At 51.0% G+C, this 21,633-nt stretch overlaps 1 protein-coding gene across 2 annotated transcripts in view; it reads left to right on the forward strand.

Moving 5' to 3' along the window:
- The window catches only part of SETD2 (SET domain containing 2), a 50,279-nt gene that overhangs the window by 11,998 nt on the left and 16,648 nt on the right, over positions 1-21,633 (forward strand). For both annotated transcript variants that reach the window (XM_017836848.1, XM_017836849.1), the window contains exons 3-12: positions 1,056-5,419; positions 6,414-6,545; positions 7,361-7,489; positions 7,658-7,781; positions 8,922-8,999; positions 9,253-9,350; positions 10,524-10,650; positions 12,319-12,453; positions 13,254-13,382; positions 14,819-15,469. In XM_017836848.1, the coding sequence (XP_017692337.1) occupies positions 1,056-5,419; positions 6,414-6,545; positions 7,361-7,489; positions 7,658-7,781; positions 8,922-8,999; positions 9,253-9,350; positions 10,524-10,650; positions 12,319-12,453; positions 13,254-13,382; positions 14,819-15,469 (5,967 nt within the window). The remainder of the gene's footprint in view (positions 1-1,055; positions 5,420-6,413; positions 6,546-7,360; positions 7,490-7,657; positions 7,782-8,921; positions 9,000-9,252; positions 9,351-10,523; positions 10,651-12,318; positions 12,454-13,253; positions 13,383-14,818; positions 15,470-21,633) is intronic.

Here is a 21,633-nt window from a genome sequence, read left to right on the forward strand (position 1 = left end):
AAGCTTTAAAATAGGTGGAAAATCCCCAATTGGGTAAATAAATGGTGCTTTATGCTCTGAAAATTCCTAGTTTTGGGACTGCAAGGTGCTGAGGGAGATCCTGGCAGGAGGCAGCTGAAAACTCCTGGTTGGAAGGACATGGAGAGTGTTCCACCCAGAGGTGACAGAGGCATCGTGCACCACTGGGTCCTGCTGGGAATTCTTGGGGGTTTAATTAGTGTTGGTCTGTGGCTGAGCCTGGAAACTTGTTGGGAATTAGTAGTGACTGGGATAAGGCTGTTGGAGGGAGGTGGGAAAGGACAGAGTTTGAGTGGGAAGGATCCTTAAGGATCATCTCATTCTACGCCCTGCCATGGAGAGGGAAACCTTCAACTAGCCCAGGTTGCTCCAACCTGGCCTTGGACACTTCCAGGGATCCAGGGGCAGCCACAGCTTCTCTGGCAAATCCATTCCAGTCCCTCCCCACCCTCCCAGCCAGGAATTCCTTCCCAATATCCCATCTAACCCTGCCCTCTGGCACTGGGAAGCCATTCTCTGTGTCCTGTCCCCCCATCCCTTGTCCCCAGTCCCTCTCCAGCTCTCCTGGAGCCCCTTTAGGCATTGGAAGGGTCTCTCAGGTCTCCCTGGAGCCTTTTCCAGTACTGAGAGGCTGCATCCAGGCAGAGTCTCCTGAAATGTGGAAGCAAACATCTCTAAAGCTGAAAATGCGGGTATTTTTTTAAAGTGCACAAAAAGCAGCGTTTTGTCCTTGATTAACTTTGTATGTTGAACTCCCTCTCTTTTTTAAAAAATCAGAATTAAATGTTAGAAGGACTTTCACTTTGGTCGTTAATGAGTCAGTTAAAAAGCCTCAGCCCAAACCCCAGAGGAGGTTTTGTTCCAACTGGAAGTGCCCGAGGAATCGATTGTGTCCAGGACAGATCTGGTGCTGAAGGCAGAGCCGGGGTGTCCATTTCTCTTTGATCAGCATAAAAAATTCACCAGGTGAAAGAAAATACTGTTAAACCCCAATAAAACCTCAATTCCTCCAACTTCTTCTTCTTTTCCTCCCACAGGGCAAACCCGAAACGGTGCCGAGAGCTGGTTTTATCAAAGGCCCCGTGTTCAAAGGCGTCGCTTCCAGTCGCTTTCTGCCCAAAGGCACCAAAACCAAGGTCAACTTGGAGGAGCAGGGAAGGCAAAAAGTGTCTTTCAGCTTCAGTTTAACCAAGAAAACTTTACCCAATCGATTCCTGAGCGGACTCGGAAACGAGAAACAAAATGAAGCTCCCAACCCTCCAGTTCCCCTTCCCGCTGATTTTAACCCCAAAACCAAACCGGACCTGGGTGACGCCGCCGGTTCGGCCGAGGAATCTTCGCCTCCGAAACCGAAGGTAGAACTGGGGAAGATTCATTTTAAGAAACACTTGCTCAGTGTCACGGCGAAACCGACGCCGGCTCCGGCAGCGACGGCACCGCCACTGGGAGCGGAGCCGGCGGCCTTGGCCGTGGAATTCCCACCCACGCCGCCGCCTCCGCCGCCTCCTCCTCTACCGCTGGTTCCTGCGGCTGTGGCTCCGCCACAGCCGGCGGTGACGCCGATGTCAACGCCGCTGCTGTCGCCACCCGTGGAAACCGAAGCCCCCGCGCCGAAGGAGCCGAACCACACGGCACCCAAGGAGGCCCCGGAGCCTGAGGCCAGGCAGGACGCGGGATCGCGCGGAGCGGAGGAACGTGTCACCCAGAACGCGCCCGAGCAGCTGGAGATGACTCCGCAGAAGGAAGATTCCCATATTGGGAAAGAGGAGGAGGTTTCTGATGGCTCCAAGGGTGCTCCGGTGTGCTCCCGAAGGCAGGGGGCAAAGAGGAAGTTCTCCCAATCCGACGGCGCGCCGCAGGGCTCCGAGTCCGACGAGGATTCGGTGAGGACCTCGTCCAGCCAGCGCTCGCATGAGCTGAAGGTCTCCAGCACGGAGAAGGAGCGAGATTCCAGACGGAGCTCTGCATCCCTCCGAGGTGACGACCTGGGAAAATCCTCGTCGCGCTCCAAGTCGGACAGGGATGAGAAGTACTCGAGCTACTCAAAGTCAGACAGAGACTCACGGTACTCGTCCTCCCGCTCGCGCTCTGACAGGGACAGGAGGCGAAGCAGGTCTCATTCCCGCTCCCGCTCCGACCGCAGCTCCCGCACCAGCTCTTCCTACTCGAGATCGGAGCGCTCGCATTACTACGAGTCCGAGCGGCGGTACCATCGGAGCTCCCCGTACAGGGAGAGGTCCAGGTATTCCCGTTCCTACGCGGACAGGGGCCGGGAGAGCTCGGACTCGGAGGACGAGTACAGGAGGACACATTCCAGATCGAGCGACTCCCGGCGGACGTCCTCCCACTCCTCCTCCTCCTACAGAGACTCGAGATCTTCCTACTCCAAGTCGGACCGGGACAGCAAAGTGGAGTCGTCTCACGCCGACGTGGAGAGGAGAGGAAGGTCGTCGTCGAAAGCAGATCGAGATTCCAAAAGGACTTCCGAAAGTGAAGTATCCAAAAGGTGCTCTCCCCTCGATGAACTGGGCTATCGGAAGGGGAATTCCCATTCCAAGCCCGACAGTAATGTGAATTCCTCCCGCTATAAATCCACCCCTTCCAAGACCCCCGCGCCAAAGCCTGATAAATTTAAGAGTTCTTTCTGTTGTACAGAATCACTCGAGGAAATCAAGCCGCAGTGTAATTCTCTAGATTTAGAGAGCTCGTGTCTGAAGAGCAATGAGATCAGGGTGTCCATTGCCAAAAAGCTGGAAAGGGAAAAGACGCTTTCTCCGCTAAATCAGCTCAGCGATTCGCCTGCGCTGCTGAAGGCGGACGAGTCAACAGTGGGTTTGGCCAGCTCCAAATCCGAGGAACCCACAGGAAGCGAAAGCCACGACAGTGTTACGGAACCGGAAACGTCATTTAAGGTAAAGCACGATCCAGTAAGAATGTGTTTCCCCATGGAACTGAGCGTCAACGGCTCCCCAGAGGGTCGGGGTGATGGGCTGGCAACTTCCAGTGCCTCCAAAGCAGAGGATGTTCCTGCATCCTCTGACGATGGCCCGTGCCAGTCGGAAGCGTCACCTGTTGTGAAGACGAGCTCGTCATATCCATTGCCATCCAATGGGTTTGAGGGCACGGATGTGTCTCAAGAGCGAGAGCCGGATGATTCCCGGGTCCAGTCCAGCGAGTGCAACAGCCTATTCCGGGAAGTGGAGGCTCCAGTGCTGCAGCAGCGGGAGGAACCCGCCCCTTTCGCCGTTGTGAATGTAGATCCCACTAAAGCTGCCCTGGAGAAGGCGGATGAGGAGGCGACTCCGTGTGACAAAACCAAAGAACCCATTTTTTGCTACATTTCCGACGATGCCGCCCCTGCTTTGTACCACTCGGAAGTGGAAATCGAGGCGGAACCAGCGGAGTTGAAAGTTCCATCCGAGGCTTTCCTGGACGTGCAGGTGGAGCCGCAGACGGTGACATGCGACTATGAGAGCGTGGAGGATCCCCATCCCAAGTCTGCCTGCGAGGATGGGCACGGCCATCCTTCCCATAAAATTAGCCTGGCAGTGGAGAGCTCGAGCAGAGATTCCTCCCAGGATGGCTGTTCCCAGCGGCTCGTGTTGGATCATCCCGTGCCGGAGGAAAGCACCTCTTCCAAATGGGATGTGCCACCGACTGGGCACCAGGAGCTGCTCCAGCATTCGGAAGCCGAAGAGATGCTGGAGTTGGGTGCTCAGCACGTTGATCTTGGTTCAGCAAAGAGCAAACAGGCGTTCCAAGATGAACATTCCTACTATTCAGAAGTGCCGCTGGAGCAGCGCAGCAGACAGGTCGTGGAGGAAAGCGCTGTTTCCACTGAGGGAGCTGAACTGGATGAGTTGAGGGTTCCGTGTCCTGGCCTATTGGCTGAGAGGGATGAGGGAAACGGGCCCTTGGTGGCTTCGGCTTTTCCCGATGTCCTGTATCCCTCTTCCGATGTCATTGTCACAGCAGAGGACACGGAGACGGTGACTCAGGCTCCGACGTGTGACAGCAGTGGCAATGCCGTGGAATTCATTCCTGCCGGGCACGACGATTACTCGGACACGGGGGAGAGCGACAGCGTGGGCGGCAGCGACGACAGCGACACGGATGACTCGGATTCCGACGACGGCACGCCACGGAAGCGGCTGCAATCCGTCGTGGTGGTTCCCAAGAACTCGACCATCGCCATGGAGGAGAACAGCCCGGGCTCCTCCCGGAGCAGCCAAGGCAACCGGCGCTTCTCCGACCACTGGGATGACGAGCGACCCGAGCCCAGCAGGCCCTATTACGAGGAGAGGCTGGAGAGTAAAGGCGGATCTCAGGTGGAGAGCAGGAGTTCTCCCAGAGGGATGGAGAAGAGTCCGGCAACATCTACGGAGCTGAGCAGGAAGGAGGTGGAGGAGCTGCGGGCGGATCCATGCCAGGCGCAGAGCGATGGCGTGGACAGCACGAGCCAGGCAGATCTGACTACGGATTCCCACGGGAAGCCCAGCGCGGAGGAGAGGATGATGCTGACGGAGATGGTGGCCATGGGAAGGCCCGTGGTCCGGCCGGATGAGCAGCCGTTCTGTCTTCCCGAGAGTTTTGAAGGCACCGACACGTCCCGACACCAGATGAGCTGCTCCAAGCCGGACAGTCGGCAAGGGCAGGGTGGGCTCCACCAGTCCAGCCTCGGAGACTATCCCAGGCTGGATGGCTTCCATACAACAGAGGAGATGAGTGCTTTGGGCTGGGACTTTCCCCAGACGGAGAAGCCCAGCAGCACGTACCAGCAACCGGACAGCAGCTTCGGGATGTACTCGGGATATGTTTACCAGCCAGGCTCCGGAGCCTACGGCGCTTCCCAGAATTACTGGCAAGGCAACGGTTACTGGGATGCGAGATCTGCCGGCAGACCTTCCGTGGTCAACTACGAGCGGATCCAAGGGCAGGTGCCGGATTCCCTGACGGAGGATCACGAGGAGTACGAAGAGGACGATCGTTGGGATCGTCCCAGCCCCTCCAGTAAATCCCAGCTGCCCGGGCAGAAGGAAGAGGGCTCGGTGCAGGCACACGAGATCAGCAGCAATTCCACCAAGGAGCCAGTGCCCGGCGCGGAGAAGAAGGAGGAGGTGAAGATTCTGGAGAAAAACGACGTGAAGGAACGAGGGCCACCGAAAAAAAGGCGACCGGAGGTGGAGAGCGACTCGGAGAGCGACGGGGACTCGAGGGAGAAGAGGAAGGGGAAGGCGGAGGGGGAGCCGGGGGAGCCGGCGCCGCAGGATTCCTCCATGGTGGGCCGACCTTGCATCATGGACGACTTCAGAGACCCCCAGCGCTGGAAGGAGTTTGCCAAGCAGGGCAAGATGCCGTGTTACTTCGACCTCATCGAGGAGAACGTCTACTTGACGGAGAGGTAACGGCTTCTTTCATCCTTGTTTTGCTTCCCGGAGCAGTTTTGGGTTTTAACTCCCATTTGCTTCAGTGATAGTTGTGGGTTTTGTGGCCAAATCAGCATAATTTGGAGGGAAAGGGAGGAATTTTGCATTCCTGATGTCTGGCAAGGGGAGAGGAGACAACACTGGGAAGTGTTTAACTGCCCTACATCCCTTCTCCTAAAGAGAATCCCCCCATTGGACCCAGACATTCCCAGGGGATGGGAAGAGCTGGAAAATGGGAGGATATGAGGGGAAGGTTGATTGATTGATTTATTCAGATCCAGCCTTTTTAGTGTCCCCAAATACCAGCTCCCTCTCTCTTGGCACAGGGAATTCTGTCCGGGTGTGGGAAAGATTTTGGACACACAACGTGTGTTTCCAAAGGTTTTTGTTATTCCATGTCTTTACTTATCATCTCAGATGAGTTTTTTTTTAGCTCCAACAGCCATAATTTGAAGTCCCACATTTTTTTCTTATGCCTTTTTTTTTTGCCTTGTTGGGATCCACACTCCAAAAAATTCCTAAAATTCTCTCATGGAAGTTAAAATATTAATTAGTGGATGCCTTTCCTGCCCTACTTTTCCTATAACTCTGATTTTCTTCTCTTTTTCATCATAAAACAGAGGTCGAAGTAACTAAACCCTCCAATTTCCTTTATTAAAATAACACCCTTTACAAATGGATGTCCAAATAAAAGTGGGCACAGAGGAGAAAGGAAAAAAGTTAAATATCCTGGGAATTCTTTTTGAAGAATCATTTTTTATGATCACCAAATCCTCACCTCCCTCTCTAAACAAGCCGAGCGTCCTTGGTTACCCCTGTACCTCCCGGTGGTTATCCCAAGGTCACCATTCCATATATCCCGTTGCTGGAGGAGAAATTAATGTCCTCCAACAATGCAGTAAGGATTGAGGAGGATTTCTGCACCCAGCTCCTGTCTCACCTTGTGTTTCCACGCCTCGCCTTGCCCAGGAAGAAGAACAAATCCCACCGGGATATCAAGAGGATGCTGTGCGAGTGCCCACCCCTGTCCAAGGAGGAGCGGGCGCAGGGGGAGGTGGCCTGTGGGGAGGATTGTCTCAACCGCCTGCTCATGATCGAGTGGTGAGTGCCATTCCATGGGCTGGGGGGTGGTGTCCCGGAGGTGACTTGGGAATCCCTAAAATTAACCCAGAAATTCGCGGGAAGGGGCAGCGCCGGCGTGGAGTGACCTTTGGAGCTGACGCAGCCCTGCCCGGAGAAGCTGTGGCTGCCCCATCCCTGGAAGTGTCCAAGGCCAGGCTGGACAGGGCTTGGAGCAGCCTGGGATAGTGGAAGGTGGAAATGGATGATCCTTGAGGTCCCTTCCAAGCCAAACCATTCCACGATTCCATGATTTCAGTCTTTAGATGATCTGCAGGAGCTCAGGGCTCACAATCTCCTGGATCTCCTCTTCCCAGAGCCTCACCAGCCTGTGGCTGTTGTCTCCTTCTCCCTCCTGGAAGGTTTTGCTGCTCTGTGGCAGTGGAGGCTGGGAATGGGGCATTTGATGGGATTCCCTCTGGAACAAGGATTGTGACCAGCTGGGGTGGAAGGATTGGAATTCCCTGCCAGAATCCCACCCTTAGTTTTTATCTCATAGCCCAGATAGGGAATATATTGGAGGGAGAAGTCCCAAAACATGGGGAGGAGATCCCAGTTCATCCCATTTTGATAGTCTGACATGGAAGTACAGCAGGATTAGCATTCCCAGTATTCCAGAAATAAATTATCTGCCTTTGAATTGACGCTCACGGGGCCGTGCTTTTTATAGCCAAACACATTCCCAGGTTTCCCAATGAGTTTGTTACAATTCCCTGGGACCTGTTTCCCATCTGAGCCCTTCCTGTCATCACTGCTGTCCCGCTGGGAATCGACTCGCTCCCGTTTCCTTCCCACAGCTCTTCCCGGTGTCCCAACGGCGACTACTGCTCCAACAGGCGCTTCCAGAAGAAGCAGCACGCGGATGTGGAGGTGATCCTCACCGAGAAGAAGGGCTGGGGGCTCCGAGCTGCCAAGGACCTGCCATCGTAAGCTCTTCCCACGGCTTTTTCCCGCTCTTTCACTCCCTCCCGTCGGGAAAAAACGTGGCTTGTGGGTTCCTGCTTTCCCTGACGCTGCATTTGCTGAGGCTTGTTTAGAAAATCCTCCTCCACTGGGGTTATTCCGTGTTTATTGGTGGTTTTTTCCTCTTCCAGCAACACCTTTGTCCTGGAATACTGTGGGGAGGTGCTGGATCACAAGGAATTCAAGGCTCGGGTGAAGGAATATGCCCGGAACAAGAACATCCACTATTATTTCATGGCTCTGAAGAATGATGAGGTGAGACAGGGATTGCTGGGCTTGGCTTTGGGAGGGTCTTCCCGGGCTTTGTGGGCAACACCAACTGCTTGGGAATCCATGGAGCAACGTCCTGGATCCATTAGACACGTTTTCCTAAGGAAAGGAGACTTCATGCTTAATTTTTTTAACCCATCCCTCAGTTTTCAACCTGTTCCAACAAAATTCCAGCAGCTCAGGTGTATCCCAGGATCCTTAGGGAGGAGAAATGGTTGTTCCAAAGGAAAGGATGGATCGTGGGTCATCCCTTCCACGTGAAGGGGAGAAACTGTGTCCTTAGGGAGACGATCCAAACCCAACTCAACCTTCTTGGATGCCCAAGTCCACCAATTAACCACATTTCCTTTTCCATTAAACCCCATTATATCAGGATATTCTTAGCTGGCAAAATCCCTATGGGCAGGAATGTCATTGGAATATTAATATGTGAGATATTTCTAAATATTCATCATAGTTTAAACTCTGTGGGATGTGGAGCTGCTGCCTTGGGCCCTCCCTGGATAAATAGGAATTAATCTCATATTCCACTTGTCTCTTCTTTCAGGACTTTTTTGGGTCTGAGGAGTTTGAGAATAAATGAGCTAAAAATACTCTTTTTTTTCCCCCCTCTTTTTTCTTTACTGTTTTTTTCCTCCTTTCCTTTCTTTTTCCCCTTGTTTTTTCCTTTCTTTTTTCCCCTGTTTTTCCTCTTTTTTCCCCCCAAATAATCATTTTAGGGTTTGTTCTGTGTGATAATAAGGGGTACAAAGGAGGGTTTTCCTTTCTAAAAGGAACATATGGAAGTTGAGCGATCCAGGAGATGACTTTTCCCTTGGAGTACAGTGCATGTGGCAAAAAATCTTCCAGAAATCTCTTGTGCTGCATATCCAAGGCTCAGGAACATTAAAAATCCAGGATTCCCCTTCACCTGGAGAACTCTGCCAGGAAAATTAAGAGCCGTGTTCCTTTAATGCTCTTTTTTGGGGGGCATTAAATCCTAATGAAATCCTAATAAACCCCATTCTCCAACCCAAAGAAATTGCAGGAAGAGGTGATTATTCCTATGTGGGTTGTGTTTGCCGCCGTTCCGGTTCCTATTCCCGGGAATGAGCCTGTTTTCCTGGATTTCTCCTTTCTTCCCAGATAATCGACGCGACCCAGAAGGGGAACTGCTCCCGCTTCATGAACCACAGCTGTGAACCCAACTGTGAGACACAAAAGGTAAAAACCCGGAGCAAATCCAGGGGCTTCTCATTCCCACCACCCGTGGGAAGCGTTTTTCCTTCGTGTCTCTGTATTTTGGGATTTTTCCTTGGAGTCTCTGAGGTGAAAACCGCGTTGGAAACGGGGAACTCGCCCGGTCACGGAGCGAGTTTGAAATCCAGTGATGCTGTTCCAAGGGTTAATCCGGTCAGTTGGAGGCAAATCCCGGTTTTTGTCACGTACTAACTCTTGGATCTTGCTTTTTCCACAGTGGACTGTGAATGGGCAGCTCCGGGTTGGATTTTTCACCACCAAGCTGGTGCCGTCGGGCTCGGAGCTGACCTTCGATTACCAGTTCCAGAGATACGGGTGCGTCCCTGCTCCGGGGGATCTCCCGGAGAATTCCCTTCCCTGCTTCTTCCCCTGGCCAATTATTAATCAGCGAAGCTCCAGACTTCGCAATATTCCCTAATAATTCCTCTTTTCCCCCTCCCATCCCTGTTTTATGACTTTGAAATCCCTGAGGAGCTGTAAAAGCCTCCCAGGTAACACATCCCCTTTTCCCGGCCTGGGATTTGGATCCCTTGGCTAAACCCGAGCCTACAATTCCTACCTTGCTGTTTTTCCAGCTGTATGGTGGAGTAGAACTTAAGGATCACCCTTCCTTTTCCCTCTGGATCCTTCTTCAGGCTCTTCCTGGAAGCAGGAGAATCAGAAAGGAATTTTTAGTTGCATTTTAAAATGATTCCTCCCTCCTGGAAGATCCTGGAGTTGAGCTTTCCTGGTTCTTTCTTCTTGTGCTGTTCCTCCAGTGGATTCTGCACATTCTCCCAAGGAATTGTGGAATATAGTTTGAAATGGGTGGTATTACAAGTAGGAGTTACAGACGTTTGGGGAAAATGTCCTGAAGATAATAGAATTTATTAGATTTACAATTATAATTATTATATTAATTTACATATAATATATTAATATATAAAGATATAAATTTATATATCGATTTATCTAATTAATTTTATTTTATTTATAATTATTATATTTATTCTCCATGACTGTACATCCATGTAAAAAAAAAAATTCCATGTGAATTTTGCTGTTTCCGTGAATCCTCAGCTCATTCTTTATTCTCTGTTTTATATAGTTTTGAGCTATAAAATATGAGAAATGAGCTATAAAACGCTGTAAAATGCAAGCCTTTCCTAGTGGATATATAATCCTGATTATATATTCCTTAGGAGAAGGAATATATTGATTTTCATGTGGGATAGGAAGCTTTCAGACCCACCAGCTCCACCTTTTCCTTTCTGGTTCTTGGATCTTGGCCTGGAAGTGCCCTAGGCTTTGTTTTCCAGCTGAAACAACACGGGATCATGGGAGTTCTGTAAGGAATAAAGGCTGGATTTGAATATCCAGTACCCTGAAAGGTTTTTCCATGCAGGGACATTCCCATTTCTCCTGAGGATGCTCTGAAAACCGGGTGGAAAACTGGCTGGGGGTGGAATTGAGCTGGGATTAAACTGAGTTTTGTGTCCCCTCCCCCAGCAAAGAGGCTCAGAAATGTTTCTGTGGCTCCTCCAACTGCCGGGGGTACCTGGGAGGGGAGAACAGGGTGAGCATCCGAGCGGCCGGAGGCAAGATGAAGAAGGAACGCTCCCGGAAAAAGGACTCGGTGAGTCTGGTGCTCCCAGGAATCCTGGGGCTCGGGAAAACCCTCCGGGATCACCAAACCCAGCACTGGCAAGGCCATTCCTAAACCGTGTCCCCAAGTGCCACGTCCACAGAGCTGTTCAATCCCACCAGGAATGGCGGCGACGCCACCACTGGACAACCCTTTCCATGAAGGAATTTTCCCGATATCCAACTTAAACCTCCCCTGGTGCAGCTTGAGGCTGTTGCCTCTCGTCCTGTCGCCTGTTCCCTGGGAAACAGGACTCCTGAGGACCTCAGGGGTCAGGCTTTTCCATGGATGTGTCATCAAAGGTTGGACTTGATGCTCTTGGAGGTCTTTTCCAACTTTATGGATTTTGTTTCACGAGGCCCCTCAATACTTGGGTCTTTTCTTGGATCTTTAGTTAAATCCATATTTTCTTTCACCCTGTTATTTATCCCAAAGCTCCACCCAAGAGGGGCTGCCACAGGTCCAGTACCTGCTCATCCATAACTAAAATCCACTAAATTCCACGTGGCTTTAAAAATTTGGTTTGTTTTCCACGATTTTTTAACCGTCGGTGAAAGATGAACAATCTTGGCCTCAAGATTCAGGACATTCCCTGAAATTTGGCAGCTGGGAGGACACGGAGTTTTCCCGTTTCCAGGGGGAATTTGAGTCTCCCAATTCCTTTGGCTTAAAGGCAACGCATGGAATTGCAGGGATGGGTTCCCATAATGTGGAAAAACTGTGGAGAATCCAGAGCAAAGCACTGAAAAGGAGGTTTTTTTGGGTGAAGACTCCTGAAAGAACCTGCAGAGGCTCTTTTTTAATTCCCCCAAGTTGTAATTATTTTCTCCTTGAAGATATAAACCCCTATTCCTATAGATAAGATTTATTCCCAGGTTTTTTTGGGAGAAGCTCTGTTTAAAAAAGGCAGGTTTATGTTTACTGGATCAGGGAGTGAGGGAAGCCAAGAAATAATTTATAAATTTAAATTTATTATTATTATTACTATTACTATTATTATTAGTAGTAGTATATTTTACATTTATAAATACATAACTATAACATAATATATATAAATATAACATATAAATGTAATATAAGATAAATATAGAATTAAATAAATATTGTTATGCATTGTTATATAAATATAAGGTGTTTTAAAACACTGATTAGGGGCTAAATAATGAAGGTTGTCCACATGGAAAGGAGTTTTCCTCTGATTCTGAAGATCATAAGTCATTTATAGTTTATCTGTAAATTAATATAGGTTTATAAAGAATCTGTACAATTAATAGAGGTTATAAAGAAGTAAATTTGATCTGCAATTAAAGGTAGTTTATAAAGAATTGATACAATTCCTAAAGGTTATAAAGAAGTAAATTGGATCTGCAATTAAGGATAATTTGTAAAGAATAATTTATGCAGTTCACAAAGGTTATAAAAAGTAAATTTGATCTGTGATTAAGGATAATTTCTCAGTGCACGTTTGTTTTCCTGCCTAAAAAGATAAACACATTTTTGGGAGCGTTTTGGTGCAACCACCTGGAATTTCCTCCGGGCAGCGTTGGATTTATAGAGCTAAAAAGTGCCACTGCCTAGGGAAGGTGGAATCTGGAGTCAGGAATTCCATCCCCTGGGGTGGGACGAGGCCTGAGGGGTGTTTTCCTTTGCCTGGGGCAGGTGGACGGGGAGCTGGAGGCGCTGCTGGAGAACGGGGAAGGTCTGTCCGACAAAAACCAGGTGCTCAGCTTGTCCCGGCTCATGGTCCGGATCGAAACCCTGGAGCAGAAACTCACCTGCCTCAAGCTCATCCAGGTGAGGAGCAGCCCTGGGAAGGGAGGGATCCGTGTCCTGTTAAAGCCACATCCTCAGAGGGGGAGGGGGAATGTGGGAGGAGGGTCCCGCCCTTGTTCCGGCATCCCAAGCTCGGCCGAGCAGCTCCACACTCCATTATCCTTAAGTTTATTCCCCAGATAATGGTTATGATGGTCCTGCTGTTGTCTTCCTGCTCCAAATCCAGCAGTTTTGGCCACTTAAATTAGGCTGGACCTGCCCGGGTGCCGAGTTCTGGCCCTGCACTGGGTTCCATACTCCCTGTGGAGCAGTTTGCCGTGTTATCCCATGGAAGGGATTTTTCCCTGGGAGTCTCTGAGCATTCCCATGGACTCTCTCTAACCTTGGCTCCTCCAGAACATGCGCTCCCACTCCTGCCTGAAGGCCTTCCTGGAGGAGCAGCCCTGGGAAGGGGAGGGATCTGTGTCCTGTTAAAGCCACATCCTCAGAGGAGCAGGGGGAAGGTGGGAGGAGGGTCCCGCCCTTGTTCCAGCATCCCAAGCTCGTCCAAGTGGCTCCACACTCTGTTATCCTGAAGTTTTATTCCCCAGTCCACCAGTGATGGTTATAATGCTCCTGCTGTTGTGTTCCTGCTCCAAATCCAGCAGTTTTGGCCACTTAAATTAGGCTGGACCTGCCCAGGTGCCGAGTTCTGGCTCTGCACTGGGTTCCATACTCCCCGTGGAGCAGTTTGCCGTGTTATCCCATGGAAATCGAAGGGTTTTTTTTCCTGGGAGTCTCTGGGCATTCCCATGGCCTCTCTCTAACTTTGGCTCCTCCAGAACACGCACTCCCAGTCCTGCCTGAAGTCGTTCCTGGAGTGCCACGGCCTGTCCCTGCTCTGGATCTGGATGACGGAGCTGGGCGATGGCAGAGGCAGCACCGCCAACAACCTGAAGCTGCAGCTGGAGGTCGGTAATTCCATGGGATTTGGAGCTTTCATAGAACCACTGAGGTGGGAAAAGGCCTTTAAGATCGAGTCCAACCCTCCCCCGGCACTGCCAAGGCCACCACTGACCCATGTCCCCCGAGTGCCACATCCACAGGGCTGTTAAATCCCTCCAGGAATGGGGACTCCAGCTGGGCCTGGACAGCCCTTTCCCTGAAGGTTTTTAGCAGCTCAGAATCACCAGGATTTTCTTTTCCTTTTGTTTTTTGAAATGCAAATTTGTGCCAAGTGTTCATGGAAACAGACTCAGGTACCTCAGAACTCCAGCCCTGGAACTTCTGCCCTGAGGCAGATCCTTAATTAATGGAAGGAATTTGCTCCTGTGGTTTTCTTAGATTCCTGACTTGGATTTCATAAGCCAAACTTAAAGACTGTTGCTGTTTATTCCCTGTGCTTTATTTCCTTTATATCCCTGTGCCAAAGCACAGGCAATTTGAGGTATTGATGGTCTGAAGTGGAACTGGAATGTTTCTGTTTTCCATAAGAAATTTGAGATTGTATGGCAAGAAACACCTGCAAGTTCCTTTCTTAAAGATGATTCTGCCAGAAGGTTCTGGGCAGTTTGGACGGGGCTTGGAGCAATCCAGGGTAGTGGAAAGTGTCCATGCCCATGCAGGGGGTGGGACTGGATGAGCTTTAAGGTCCCTTCTTCCAGCCCAAACCATTCTGAGTCTGTGACTGCTGTGATTTCTTTTTTTGGGATAGGTGGGACCCACCCCAACTTCAGACATGTTGAAACTTGCTCCGAGGTCACGGTGTTCAGCTGTGGGGGGGTTTTGTGGGTTGGATGTATTCTTTTAAAATCCAGGTCGTTGTTGCCTAGAGAAGCTGTGGCTGCCCCATCCCTGGAAGGTTGGAAAAGCCCTCCAAGGTCACAGATCCCCCCTGTGCCCCATCCCCACTGTGTCCCCCAGCCCAGAGCACTGAGTGCCACGACCAGGCCTTCCTGGGACACCTTCAGGGCTGGGCACTGCAAACCTCCCTGGGCAGCCCCTGCCAAGGCCTGACCACCCTTTCCAGGGAGAAATTCTTCTGAAATCCCCTACCTATGGCCTATGACCATCACTGGTTAGATTAGATTGGGTATTTAGATTTCGGCACCAAATTCTTCCCTGTGAGGGTGGTGAGAGACTGGAATTAATTCCCCAGAGGAACTGTGGCTGCCCCATCCCTGGAAGTGTCCAAGGCCAGGCTGGACAGGTCTTGGAGCAACCTGGGCTAGTGGAAGGTTCCATCTAGGGGTTGGAATGAGATGAACCCTAAGATCCATCCAACCCAAACCATGCTGGGGTTCTGTGATAATTTCGGTCAGTTCTTGAGAAAAGGAAATAACTCCAGGTTGGACAGAGCTTTAAATCCCAACGGTTTTAACAAGGTCCCGCTTGCCTTTGCCGTTAGATCATGAAGACCCTGGAGCTGCTGCCCATCCCTACCAAGAACATGCTGGAGGAGAGCAAGGTGCTGCCCATCATCCAGCGCTGGGCTCAGACCAAGACGGCGGTGCCGCAGCTCAGCGAGGGCGACGGCTACTCCAGCGAGAACACGTCCCGCGCCCACACCCCCCTCAACACCCCCGACATCGGCGCCAAGCAGAGCTCCGAGGGCGACGCCGACACCCCCAAGAAGCTGGTGTTCCGCAGGCTGAAGATCATCAGCGAGAACAGCATGGACAGTGCCATCTCGGACACCACCAGCGAGCTGGAAGGCAAGGAGGGCAAGGAAGACCTGGACCAGCTGGAGGGAACGCCCGTGGAGGCGCCGGAGGAGCAGCAGCAGCAGCAGCAGCAGCAGGAGATCAAAGCCGCCGCGGATGCGCCCGTGGAGAGCAGCAAAGCCCAGCCTGTGGAGCTGGAGGCCGAGCCTGAAGCCGAGGCCAAGGAGAGCAACGGGGCGAAGCTGGAGGAACCCATGGCCATGGAGACGCCGTCCCAGGATGAGGAGGAGGGCGTGTCCGACGTGGAGAGCGAGAGGAGCCAGGAGCAAACGGATAAAATCGTGGATGTGAGCGACTTGGCCACCAGGCTGCTCGACAGCTGGAAGGAGCTCAAGGTAAGAGGCACCTCCGGCTCCAACTTCCTGAGAAAAACGTGGAGTTGTGGTGGTTTGGTGCAAATGGGGTGAATTTTATGTCTTTTGGTAATTGTTTGACAACTGAAATTGCCTTTTCTACACAAAAAGTGCTTTCTATGTAGATCCTCTGGTTGCTCAGTGTGTGACTTGCAGTAGAATTCCAGGTGTTGGAATCAGGAGATAGTTTGGTTTGGGAACACAGAGATGGTTATCCTGTTGTTTGTTAGGCTGTTCAGGGAAAGGGCAGCTCTGAGGGATTGAGATTCCCTTCTCATCCCATTGGGAAAAGAGGCTGGAGATAGCGCCATGAGCATTTTGGGTGGAAGTGGGCAAATCCCTCAATGTCGAAAAAAATTGATGGACTGTCTACTCCTAAATTCCAACCCTGGAAGTGTTCAAGGCTCCTCCCAAATGCCCGATCCCTGGAAGTGTCCAAGGCCAGGTTAGAGCAACCAGGGCTAGTGGAAGGTGTCCCTGCCCATGGCAGGGGGTAGAACAAGATGATCCTTAAGGTCCCCCCCAATCTTTGAACCATTCCAGGATTCTCTGAGTTCCATGATCTGAACATTCTCAGCATTTCTTGTCCTCTTTAACATCTGCTTTCCATCTGCATTCTGGAACCTCCAGAAGTGGGTCTCTTGGCCACGTTGTGTTCCCTTGAAGGCCGTGCTGGGGGTTTGCAGTTGGTGTTTGGATCAGGGAAACGCCCGGATTTGGGGTGTTATTTGAGACCTGAGCAGTTTCATTCCCATCAAAGTCTTCCTTGAGCAGAAAGTTCTTAAGAGAAGGGCTTGGTGGCTCCTCTGGAATCGTGTCCCTGTCCTGGAGGTGGCCAACTTGGCCACTTGATCTTCAGCAAACAGCTTTTAGGGTGAGGTTCCAGTAACGGTTTTAAATTAAAAGATGAGGGATTTAGTTAAGGTGGGATATGGGAAAGGAATTCTTGGCTGTGAGGGCGGGGAGGGACTGGAATGGATTTCCCAGAGAAACTATGGCTGCCCCATCCCTGGAAGTGTCCAAGGCCAGGTTGGAGCAACCTGGGCTAGTGGAAGGTGTCCCTGCCCATGGCAAGGGGGTGGCACTGGATGATCCTTAAGTTCCTTTCCATCCCAAACCATTCCATGGCTCTATGGATCCAAGTCGCCACTCAAAGCTTCCCTCATTTCCTGGGTTTCTTCAGACCTTTGGAAACTCTCTACTCATCTGCTGCTTCTCTAGGATTATATTCCATATATTATCTTAAATTCCTTATATCCAAGAGCATGAGGGGTGGGAACCTCTTTAATGAGCATAAAAACAGTGGTTGCTGAGGATCCAGCAGGAATCCAAGGTGCTGCCGCGCTTCCGTCATCGGGTGGGCTCGGGACAGGCCTTGGAGGGTCTCCTGCCCTTCTCTTAATCAACCATCAGCCCAACTTTAATTATTGGCAGGAGTTTAAAGCGTCAAATGAGGCATCACAGAGCTAAAGAGTCCATTTACCCCTCGAGTTTGATAATGAGCATTGATTCAAAGAGGTTAATTAAAATAACGGGCGTTAATTGTGCAGCGCAGACGGAGGAGGCCTCAGGAGCTCTGAGCTCCTGGACCTCTGCTTGGGAGCTACAAACATCAGGATTTATAAATGGGGGAGACTTAAGGGAAATTTTACCTTAAATCTGAATTTTCCAGAAGAATCAGAGACTCTTGAACATTTTGAGAGCCATCAGTTGGGCCCTGAATGTCAGTGGGGGAAGAAGGGAGACAACTCAAATATGTTTCTCTAGAGAAGTTGGGTTGTGCTTTGGTTCTTCCCCCCCCGCCCTTTTTTCCCAAGTGGATCATTTCCCAGATTTTAATTTGTAGGCTCTTGATATTGATGTGGTTTTCTCATCAAAGCGACGCTGTCAGGTTGAATTTATGGAGGAACTGGAAAAAAGTCCTTTTCCATCCGTTGCCAAGGGAGTTGTTGCGGTTGGAAAAGACCTCCAAGGTCAACAAGTCCAACCTGTTTTAGAGTTAAGTCAGGCCCACTCAGACTTGTTTTGGGTATCCAGACTCAGTGTTTGGAACCAGCACGGAAAAACTGCTGAAAACCACTAACAAAATGTGGGAAGTATCACAAAATTCCTTCAAAATGTTGGTTTGAAACCAAGTTGAACCTGATGGTTAAACCCCAAGATTTGGGTTTTCTCTCGAGCTTGGGGAAGCTCAGCCTTGGTGTCTGCAGAGCTTTGCTGGAGGCCAGGATTGGGCTGTGGAATCCTGACACATTCCCAGTTTTAAATGTGGATTCCCATCCTCTCTGTGTGTTTAATTAATTCGGGTCATTGCAGTGTTGTAGGGATGGGGTTGGATCTCATGAGCTTCTGTAATCCCAGCAAATCCATCCCAAAAAAACCCACAGAATCCTGACCTGGGGTTGTGACAACTCGTTTCTCTCCTGTAAAACACTCGTAGGGAATCTGTGAGCTGGGAATTTATTGTGTCCTGGAATTTTTTCGTGGCTCTTAAGAGTTAACTGCTTCTGTCCAACACTCACCTGATGAGACCCAGGTGCCAATGTCTAAAAGACAAGCCCAGGCTGGAAGCACTTTAGATGGAACGGGGATGGATAACTCACCCCCAGGTGCCTTTTCCAGCACATCCAAGCTTTTTAAAAGCTGGTTTTCCTGGAGTGGTGGAACATCTGCCGTTGGCTGGGGCGGGGTGGGAGGGTCTGAAACGTCCTCTCCAGTCTTGCTGATGATCCCCTTGTAATTTCCACCGTTTCCATCCAGCTTCTCAGGGCAGCCTGGAGCTCCCCATGTGTCTCCTTTCCTCAACTCCGTGTGGAAGAAGGGAGAGGCCATAGCGTGAAGAACCGGGAAGATGGTTGGGAAGCTGGCTGATGCATGGCAGTGTGATAGGTGCCAGGAGGACAGAGGTGGTTAACTCGGGGATGCCGACGTTATTTTGGTGCGTCCATTGCCGGCAATGGACGTCGCTCCGGGAAAATCCCGACTCCTGGCATGAAAGGATTAAGTGAGCTCTTTTTTTCTCTACCTCTACACACAGGACTTGTAAGTCCTTCCAGGGCTCCAGCACTCCGTAGCGAGGAGTGTTGGCCGTTCCCACACACCCGGCACGACACACACTGACATTCCCGGCGGGATGAGTTTCCAGCCCGGGCTCGTGGGCGCCGTTCCCGCTGTCCAGGGAAGCGCCGCACGGCTTCTCCCAGGCTCAAAACTCACTCCCAGTGGGGCACAACCCGGTGAGGGCACAGGTGGTGGTTCAACGTGGTTCTTCCAGGTCCCTTAGCCCGCTCCAGCCGGAGGATTGCGCTCAGGTAAGGCTCCAGGGGCCGATCCGTGCGGACACATCCATGGTGGAGGTGACACGTGGCCACCAGACCTGGTGCTCCACCCTCTTGGAATCACCAGAACAAGCTGTAGGGCTGAGCCTGGGGAGGTTCTCTCAACGTCCTTTTGAGGGCTGAGGTTTGAGCAGTTGAGGTTGAGGGACAGTAGGACACATTTGGGCTCTGCCTCAGGTGGGACAGAGCTTTGGGAATCTTCTCCCACCCCTGAGGGGGCAGAGGAGGCCCCTCACCTGCTGGGAAGGGGCAGGGAGGAGTTGTGGATCAGAGGATCCACAGCCCCTGTCCTTAGGAGGTGGAGAAGGTCTTGATTTTAGGAAAAATCTTGTGGAAGAGCCACCCTTGGGTGCAGAAAGTCTCAGTTGGACACTTTGGCCTCGTGTTTCGCAGTGACTTGGAGGTTGAGGCCGAGTTGTCACCCCGACTCTGGCCAGGGTGGGCTTTCTCTGTGCCATGGAAACACCCATCTGAGGGCTTAAGAATCGTGGGATCAAGGAATTGTTAAGGCTGGAAAAGCCCTCTTGGACCATCAAGTCCAACCGTCCCCCAGCACTGCCAAGGCCACCACTGACCCGTGTCCTCAAGTGCCACATCCACAGGGCTTTGAAATCCCTCCAGGGATGGGGATTCCAGCCTGTACCAGGGCAGAAGACAGCCTTCTTCCATGAAGGAATCTTCCCAATATCCAACCTAAACCTCCCCTGGAGGTTGTTTCAGTCTGGAAATGGACAGCAGGGTTTGGGTGGTCCAGGCCAGCCAAGATCCATCTTCCCCCGAGATGATCTTCCCAAGTCACATCCTGACTTCTCTTGGTAGGACAGTCCTGTGAAGCTCCTCTTGCCCGTCCTCTTCCCAGTGAAGCCATCCTGCAGTTCCTGGCTTTGTCTCCGGCACGCACATCCCGTGTTTTAATTGGGAATCTTACAGTTCGTTGTGACTTAGAGCAAGAAATAGTTTGGGAAAACAATGGGACTGGGGAGCGGCCAGGCCGTTGTTTGTGGTGGGGTTCTTTGGCCTCCAAGCAGGGATCTCGTGGCATTAAGTCCTTCCTCTTGCTCTCCTCCATCCCTTGGGATTCTGCTGGAGCTGCAGAGGAAAGAGAGGAGAGGAGGAGGAGGGAGGAAGGGAAGGAAGAGGATCCAACCTGGAAGGGGATGGATTCGGTCAGGTGATGTTCCTTCAAAAGTCAGCAGAAGTTCATAGAATCATGGGATGGAATCATGGAATCCTTAAGATTGGAAAAGATCTCTAGGATCATTAACTCCAGCCATTAAGTCAGGGAAAACTGGCAGCTGAGGGACAGATTTGTGGAGAAGGTTCCATGGAGGCACAACTTCCTTTCCTTCCGCTGCATCCGTTGAGTCTTGAGTCCATCCTACCGCTCTTTTCCCTTTCCCAACCCGAGGGTGGTTTGTCCCTGCAGCTGGAGAGCCCAAATCCCGCTTCCCTCCTCCTTTTGTTCCTGCCAGACTCGTGTCACTTTGCTTTCTGCCTCTCATTTTCCGTGCAGTCCCTTCAAAGCCGTGCTGGAATCTCGGGAGCCATTTGGAGCCCGTTAGGATTGATTTAGGAGCTGGGCAGCTCCGAGCCAGCAGCTTCCGTTTCCAAAAATAAAACAGGCTTTTCTTGGGAGTTTCCCCGGCCTGGCTTGACCAGCATCTGGTTTTCATGGAGCAATCCTGACATATTCCCGTGTTTATTGCTGGTTCAAAGCCTCTGCTGCTCCGTCTTCCCAGACGGACACTGGAGGCTCTGGAGCCGTTGGGTGAAGCTGGAATTGCTCCCCAACAGGACAGAGCTCACTCCCTGCTCGTAATTCTCTTGGATTTTGGGCTTCCTGGACCTTGGTTGGGACTGGCCAGTTTGTTGGGATGGATCCTGGAATGGGTTCCCCCAATGTCCTGGTGAACCTAAAGCGACGCGTGGCAGGAGCGGCAGTTCCATGATTCCCAATTCCACTTACTCAGGTGGTCCTTATCCTCCTCCTATTCCCACTGACCCTTTTCCCAGTAGTTTCCCATTCCCCATCCTGCTATTTATTGGGACAAATCCTTTTTAGGAGCTGGGAAGGCTGGTGCAGTTTCTCTTCCCTCCGTTCCGTTGTCCTCCATCATCTCACGGTTGGTGGCTCCTCATCACCCCTTTCCTCCTGGGAACAGCACTTGGGAAGCCCCAGGGAGGTTTTCATGGATGTGCTGCTCTGGGAGTGACTTTTTTGAGGGGGGTGATATGGGACAGAGAGAAAAAAATAGAGAAACCCCTTTGCTGGGGGAGGATTTTGGGGCTTCAGAACCTGCCCCTGTGGTCACCTCCTTCCCACAGGAGGGGAAATAATCCCTGGCATCCAGAGCTCTGGAATTATATGGAAAAATAAGAATAAATAGATATATTGTGGCTGGATGGGGCTTGGAGCAACCTGGGCTAGTGGAAGGTGTCCCTGCCCATGGCAGGGGGTGGAGCTGGATGAGCTTTAAGGTTCTTTCCAACTCAAACCATTCCATGATTCCACAATTTTGTGTATAATTTTATATATAATTTAACATATAATTAATAAATATATAATTGTAGGCTCCTCCTGCATCTCTTCCCACCCCAAACACGGAGCTGCTCCCTCATTTCTCTGCATTTCATTAAAAAACACCCCTGCATTCGGGGTCCTTTAATCCATGGCAAACGTGCAAATAAATAAGAACAACCAAAAAAAAGCTTTTTTTACACCATTTTAAAGCCTTTCATCTTTGGAGATGCTTCAAACCTCACGTGGGGCTTTTGAGGCTCCACAGAAAAGCAAAAAATCCTTTTTAT

The sequence above is a fragment of the Lepidothrix coronata genome, unplaced genomic scaffold (genome assembly GCF_001604755.1).
Source record: "Lepidothrix coronata isolate B3197 unplaced genomic scaffold, Lepidothrix_coronata-1.0 Scaffold285, whole genome shotgun sequence".
NCBI classification, from domain to species: domain Eukaryota; kingdom Metazoa; phylum Chordata; class Aves; order Passeriformes; family Pipridae; genus Lepidothrix; species Lepidothrix coronata.